General features: G+C 62.6%; 1 protein-coding gene across 1 annotated transcript in view; it reads right to left on the bottom strand.

The window, feature by feature from the left end:
* COL7A1 (collagen type VII alpha 1 chain) overlaps window positions 1-6,721 on the bottom strand; it is a 32,604-nt gene that overhangs the window by 8,673 nt on the left and 17,210 nt on the right. The window contains exons 63-86 of the mRNA XM_011375452.2: window positions 5,193-5,255; window positions 5,062-5,106; window positions 4,073-4,108; window positions 3,966-4,001; window positions 3,755-3,850; window positions 3,623-3,658; window positions 3,500-3,535; window positions 3,341-3,388; window positions 2,983-3,018; window positions 2,731-2,853; window positions 2,452-2,652; window positions 2,319-2,354; window positions 2,130-2,183; window positions 1,877-1,945; window positions 1,756-1,800; window positions 1,580-1,642; window positions 1,396-1,440; window positions 1,028-1,063; window positions 860-895; window positions 687-731; window positions 484-516; window positions 344-406; window positions 208-243; window positions 48-128 (exon numbers count right to left, since the gene is read on the bottom strand). Of these exons, the coding sequence (XP_011373754.1) occupies window positions 48-128; window positions 208-243; window positions 344-406; window positions 484-516; window positions 687-731; window positions 860-895; window positions 1,028-1,063; window positions 1,396-1,440; window positions 1,580-1,642; window positions 1,756-1,800; window positions 1,877-1,945; window positions 2,130-2,183; window positions 2,319-2,354; window positions 2,452-2,652; window positions 2,731-2,853; window positions 2,983-3,018; window positions 3,341-3,388; window positions 3,500-3,535; window positions 3,623-3,658; window positions 3,755-3,850; window positions 3,966-4,001; window positions 4,073-4,108; window positions 5,062-5,106; window positions 5,193-5,255 (1,398 nt within the window). The remainder of the gene's footprint in view (window positions 1-47; window positions 129-207; window positions 244-343; window positions 407-483; window positions 517-686; window positions 732-859; window positions 896-1,027; window positions 1,064-1,395; window positions 1,441-1,579; window positions 1,643-1,755; window positions 1,801-1,876; window positions 1,946-2,129; window positions 2,184-2,318; window positions 2,355-2,451; window positions 2,653-2,730; window positions 2,854-2,982; window positions 3,019-3,340; window positions 3,389-3,499; window positions 3,536-3,622; window positions 3,659-3,754; window positions 3,851-3,965; window positions 4,002-4,072; window positions 4,109-5,061; window positions 5,107-5,192; window positions 5,256-6,721) is intronic.

Genomic DNA, 6,721 nt, shown 5'->3' on the forward strand with positions numbered 1-6,721 from the left:
GCACCCCTCATCACAGGTCTGCAGCAAGCTCCCCTCAGAACACACACCGGCACTCCAGGGGCTCCTCTGTCTCCATCTTTTCCACCGGCCCCATCACGGCCTGGGGCTCCCGGCTTCCCTGTCTCCCCCTGAGAGGGAGGAGCTCCGTCAGGGGCCCGCCCACCGTGTCCTGACCCCTGGAGCCCAGCTCTGACCCTCAGGACTCACCACTTGTCCAGGCAAACCTGGTGCCCCCTGAGGACCCTGAGAGAGAGAAGTCGAATGTGAGGGGGACATAGAGGGACACAGGGCCCAGAGGACAGGGACATGGCGTCCCTGCTAGGGCCAGAGCAGACTCACTCACCACAAGGCCGGAAGAGCCGGGGGGACCAGGAAGTCCCACAGGTCCAGTAGGTCCGGGCAGGCCCTGGAGGGAGAAAAAGTTCAAGGCAATGCCAACCCCACCCAGCTCCCGGTGACTGCCCCACGGGCTGGGTCACTCACCCGTCCAGGTGGCCCCGTCTCTCCAGGCTCCCCCTGCCAAAACCCAGAGACCGAATGAGCCCCAGGACAGGGCGCCTTGGCGCTCAGCCTCACTGCAGGGCAGCGACACCCCAGGGGGCTGGCGGACATCATCCTGGGGCGGACATGGCTCGAAGGAGCCTCCCCCTCCCTCCAGCCACACGCCCACACACACCCATACTCACCTTCAGGCCAGAAGGTCCCTGGGGTCCTGCGGGGCCAGCGAGACCCTAGAGAAAAGTGTCAAGGGCAGGGGACAGGGGTCAGAGCTATCCTTCCGGGCTCAGGGATTAATATGAACAAGGCCTGGTTCATCAGTGGGGACTGTCCCACCCCCAGAGTGCTCTCTGTCACTCACCGGGGCACCAGGCGGTCCAGGGTCTCCGTGGCCGCCCTTTTGGAGAGAGAAAGAGTCTGAATGGAGGGAGCCACTCCCACCCCACCAGGGAAACTGAGGCAGTACTGCCCATTATGGGGGTTGGGCACAAGGTGGGGGAAAGAGGGCTGAGGACTTTGGGGTACTCACCGCTGGGCCAGGGGCCCCCATTGGACCTTGCAGACCCTGGACAGAGAAGGGGGCTGCTGAGCCTCAATCTGAGCCTCACTTGGGTCTGCCTCCGCCCTCTGGAGGCCTGTGTCCTGGCGGCCACCTCCGTGCCCTCGTCCCTCCCAGGCACACATCACCCCGTGCCCACGGACTGCCCCTCACGGATAACACACACACACACACACACACACACACACACACACAGCTCCTTCTCATGAACATCATGCATCTGCACTCACACCTGGACACGCAGGCACCCACTCCAGTCACTGATCCCTGGTGACACGCGCACACAGCAGCCAGCGCACAGCAGAGGGCAGCTGCCTGTTCCCGAGGACACCACTCACCGGCTTCCCTTCAGGCCCGGCTACCCCACGCTCTCCTGGCAGTCCCTGGGGAGAAGGGGTGTAAGGCCACACAGTCCTCGTTCCCCACTCCGACCTCCCCCGAGAGAGTCCAGGCACTGAAGACTCCAGTCCAGAGCTGTGTGCCGTGTGCTGGCACACAGGTGTCAGGGAGGCAGGGACTCACCAGGTTGCCATCGTGACCCCTCTTTCCGGGCTCTCCCTGGTCTCCCTTGATGCCTGGCACACCCTGAGAATGGAGCGTCATATCAGAGCTGCCAGTCACTGCCACGTGCCCACACACGCCCCACCCCAGGATGCCCCCATAGAGGAGGGGGAACATGGTAAAGTGGGAGGCCTCACCCTGTCTCCTTTGGGGCCTCGGTCACCATCACTGCCTGGTTCCCCCTGTGGGGATGACATGTCAAGCAAGGCCCTGGTGCCATGGCAGAGGTTGGCCTCCAGGTTGATCCCACACACTGACCTTAGCACCCTTGAGTCCAGGGGGTCCTTGCCCTCCAGAGAGTCCAGGACCGGGCTCATCCACGGCCACCTACAAGCACAAGGCCATAGAGGAGTGATGTGCCTGTCACGGAGGCATGCAGGGGTCATCCACAATTACAGGGTCCCAGAGGGTTACGGGGTCAGAGACACCACATGGAGTTTCCGGGGCCCACGCTAATGGTAGCTTCCTAGTGACAGCAGCCGCAGGCCTAGGGCAGGGCTGGGGTAATCACCTTGGGGCCAGGGGGGCCGGGGGGCCCGGGGAGTCCAGGAGGGCCATCTCTGCCCTGCAGAAAAGAAGGAAGTGAACTGCGGCCCCAGAGCAGCCTCCAGGCCACCCCACCCCCGAGGCCCCGTCCAGCTCACCCCACCCCCGAGGCCCCGTCCAGCTCACCCCACCCCCGAGGCCCCGTCCAGCTCACCGGTTCCCCGCGTTCTCCTCTCTCTCCCCGTTCTCCCTGATGTGCAAACAGCAGGGGGGGGGCTATGTTTGTGGGGAGTCCAGCTCTTCCTAACCCCACTTCCCTGGCCCTCCCGACCAGCCCCCAGGCTCACCCTTTCTCCTGGTCTTCCTGCCTCTCCCACACCCCCAGCCGGGCCTGGGAGCCCAGGAATACCAGGCTTTCCAGGCTCCCCGGCCAGGCCAGGAGATCCAGGGGGGCCCCTCTCCCCAAGGGCCAGGCCAGGTGGCCCCTGGGGGCCCGGGTCTCCACGATCTCCCTTCGGCCCACGGTCTCCAGATAAGCCGACGGGTCCCTGGAGGAGCAGAAGAGCAGATGCTGGTGGCCTTGCAACCACACCCTCCGCAAGGCGTCCCCACCGAGCAGCACACACCTCCTTGCCTGGGGCGCCCCGCTCGCCTGGGTCCCCCTTGGGGCCCCGCCGCCGCTCAGGCACGGGCAGGAAGCTGCCGGAGCTCTCGTCCCAGGTCTCCACGATCTCCCGCAGGGCAGACGTCTGCGTGATGGTGAGGGGTCGAAGGCGCAGGGCCCTTACTGCAGCCCCCATGCCGTGCCCGGTCCTGTGGACATCACCTGCCCCGTGGGGTCTCCACCAGCGCCCATGCCCAGCCCCCAAGCAACCTACCTTGATGCCGATATTTTCCAGCAGCCGCTCCACATTCTGGAAACACAAGCTACGTGAGGGCCGCCCGCAGATAAGCCCTGCCCTGCCCCGCGCCGCCCCCCAAGACAGCCTCCGTGCCCTCTTACCAGAGCAGCCTTTGGCGCTCGGCCGAGGCGGCTCCAGGCCACAGGGAGCCCCTCCCTGGCACGTCCCCATGACCCAGTTTCCCTGAGGGTAGGCTACAGGAATCCCAATAGGGCAGGTGGCCGAGCACAAAGGACAGAACGCGTGCGGCCTCATGGCCGAGAGGGAGGAGGCTGAGAGGTGGCCCCTGGAGGCGTGCGCCTGAGTCAAGGGCCCGGTCCCCGGCTTCACTCACCGTCACCGTCCCCGGCTCTCCTCTCAGGCCACGCTCTCCAGGGAAGCCCTGGAGACACCAAGAGGCAAGAGGCAAGCTGCTGGACCCAGCTCGTAGGGTGTGTGCGCGCACACGTGGGTGCCCTGGCTACCCGGGCGTGGGAAAAGGCGGGGGCCTCACCTGTTCGCCTTTGGGTCCAGAGTCCCCGCGGTCGCCCTGAGAACAAAGACTGATCAGGTGGGAGAATGCCCCAGCTCCGGTCAGCCCCTCGCCACACCCCCCACCCCACACAGGCACACTCACCTTGGGGCCCGGATTTCCGGGAACACCGGGAAAACCCTAAGATATGACAAAACACAAAGGGGTCACACAAGACTGCGGCATCCCGGGAGGGTATCCAGCGGGAATGCAGTGGCCCCTGCTGCTCCCACTCACCTGGCCAGGAGGGCCGACCTGCCCTGGGAGGCCCGAAGGGCCTGGGAGTCCAGGGCTACCAGAAGCTCCAGGCTCACCCTTGGGGCCATCACGACCCTGTGGAGAATGCAGACAGCATCAGGACCCTGAGACCCCAGAAAAGGCTGCAACCACACATCACAGTCAGGGTCAGGGCCAGGGGTTAGAGGCTGCACCAGACTCTGGTACTCACTTCTCTCCCAGGGGCTCCCGAATCCCCTTTCTCTCCCTATGGAAGACAAAGTGCTTCAGACACAGGCGCGATCTGAGGCCAGAGCAGACTCAGGTGAGGGGCTTTACCTTCCTCCCGTCTTCTCCAGGGTCCCCAGGCTCTCCCTGTAGGCAGAGGACTCACGTCAGCCCAGACATTCACCTGCGTCTGGCTGCAAGACACTGTCTTGGAGGCCGTCAGGTGACTGTGCCTGTAGCTCCAAGCCCCTGTGTGTCTCAGAGCGTGGCCTGTGACTGTCTGGGTGTGCTGTTGCACGTCTGAGGGTCTGCTCACCTCCACACTCAACTGCACGTGGCCTCCTGTCTCTGGCTTCCTAAATGTAACTTCACATCTACACATCTCTGGGGATGGGGAGTGTCCACATGTTCTGGCTCTGTGTGTCCTGGTAGGTGACACTGGGTAAGTGTCTCAGTCTGTCTGCACATCTTGATCTGTGTCTGCATATGGTCAGAGGCTTACACAGGTAAGCACAGGATGGACATGTGTCTGCATGTCCCTGATGCCTGGAGAATGGTCTATGGGATTTGTCCGCAAGTTTTGTGTGTATCTCAGTATGTGTGGCTATGTGTGTGTGACTGTGGCTGTAAATGCATGTGTCACTATGTCGCGGCATGTGTCACACGTTACGTCCTTGGATGAGTGTCTCACCATGTCTCAACACAGATCCACATATGTTCCCAGGTCCATGTCTTGTACTGAGCCTAGGTAGAGGTGTTCGTGTGTGTCGACAGGTCTCCAAGCATCCCTGCATGTGGCTCCACATGTCTGCACCTCTCAACCTGTGTCTGCAGCTCTTCGCCTGCCCATGGCTGTGGGTTATTCTAGCATGTGCTGACCCCTCTGGGCACAGGTCAGCACGTCTCCCTAACTCACTATGTCTGCGAGGCTGCCTGTGTGCACACGTGGACAAGTGTTTCAAGGTCTATCTGTATGTCTGCATTGGGGAGCAGGCGTCGGCACGTCTCGGCACGTGTGCCCATGTGTATCTGTACATCTGAGCTGTGTCCACGCGCTGGCACCCCTTGGCGGTTTCTCCACGTCTGCCCTGGACACTCACGTTTTTCCCATTCAGGCCTGGCTTGCCATCATCACCCGGCTTTCCCTGCGGGAACAGATCATTGGTTAGAAGGCAGGGCTGAGGTGGGGGCAGTAAGAGGGAGAAAGGGAGCCGTGACAGCCAGGACTTACCACTGCTCCGGGGGGGCCAAGGGGGCCGGGAGGTCCCTGTTCTCCTCGGAGGCCCGGAAGCCCCTGGAGAAAGTCTTTGTTAAGATCGAGCGGGCCACTGGGGTATCCCCTGAGCATACCCATTAACTTGGAGGATCCTACTAAGAAAGACTCTCAGGATTGGGAGGTGCCTTTGAGATCCCCTGAGACAGAGACCCCAAGGGTTAGGGGGCCCCCTGCTGAAATTCCAGAGGTAAGGCTCCCAGGACTTGGGGGGGTAGGCCTACTAAGGCCCCCAGGGCATTGAAGGTCAGAAAGCAGGACTTTCCTAAAACTTGCCTGCCAGGAACTGGGACCCCTCCCAAGGACAGGGCTGGACCAGCCCCCCTACTCCTGCCGATGCTGGACTCTGACGACCTGGCCACAGTTTGTGCTGAGCCCCTGAGCCGCCCTCCACCATAACGTTCCCCATACTTACATCTCTCCCCGGCTCCCCGGCTTTGCCTGTAGCACCCTGAGGGAGGACCCAAAGTCAGGGAGTCCACAGTGGTCCTGGGGTCAGAGGCACTGCCTGCTGACAGGGCCACTAGTGCCTGTGCCTCCCCTACCCAGGCGAGGCTCCAGAAGCTGCAGGTGACCTATCTGGCCCCAGGGCACATCAAGACCAAGAAGAGCCAGGTGAGGCTGGGGTCCTGGGAAGGGGCGTGACCAGGCAGTGGCCACCATGACTCACCTGCAGCCCAGGGGGGCCAGGGGCTCCTGGTTTTCCATCTAGCCCACTGCGGCCGTCCAGGCCAGGGGGTCCCCGATCACCCTGAGGAGAACAGAGTGCTCAGAGGCCTTAAAGGATGAAATGGCCCACAGTCAGAAAGCGCCACGCCCCCTCACCTTTTCTCCTGCTGGGCCTCGGACACCTGGGTCTCCCTGGGAGAAACAAGGTCAGTGAAAGGTGAGGGCAAGATGGGGGCATAAGCTAATGGGGCAAAGGTGTGTCACTCACCTGTGGGCCTGGGGGCCCCCGAAGTCCATCGATGCCCTGAGGACAGGAAGGAAGGAATCAGAGCAGGATTCCCAGACCCGCACCCCCCCCCAAGGGGCCAGTCACACTCACCCTCTCCCCAGAGGCTCCAGGGGGGCCGGGGTCACCCTTCGGTCCCCGAGGACCCTCCTGTCCACGGTCCCCAGGCTCTCCCTGTGGCAGAGATGAGCTGATTGAGGGAACAGCACTCGAGCTCCAGGCACGCCCGAGGCAGAGCCTGTCATCGGGGTTCTGGGGTGCCTTCCCATGCTCACAGCTTCACTCCACCCACTGACCCTCATACCTTCTCTCTGGCGCCAAGTCCCGTGTCCACCTGTGGGGGGATAACCAGTGATAAGAATTGTTCAACAAGGGAAGATGGGTTGGTGAGGACAGATAGGGCCGTGAGGGGTCGTGGGATCAATGAAGATATCAGGGGGAAATGGGGAGAAGTGGGAGTCAGTGGAAGGGATGAGGGGACACAGTGTGGCACCAACAGGGGCAGGAGAGGGAGATGACAAAGGACCAGACC

Source organism: Pteropus vampyrus, unplaced genomic scaffold (assembly GCF_000151845.1).
Source record: "Pteropus vampyrus isolate Shadow unplaced genomic scaffold, Pvam_2.0 Scaffold271, whole genome shotgun sequence".
NCBI classification, from domain to species: Eukaryota; Metazoa; Chordata; class Mammalia; order Chiroptera; family Pteropodidae; genus Pteropus; species Pteropus vampyrus.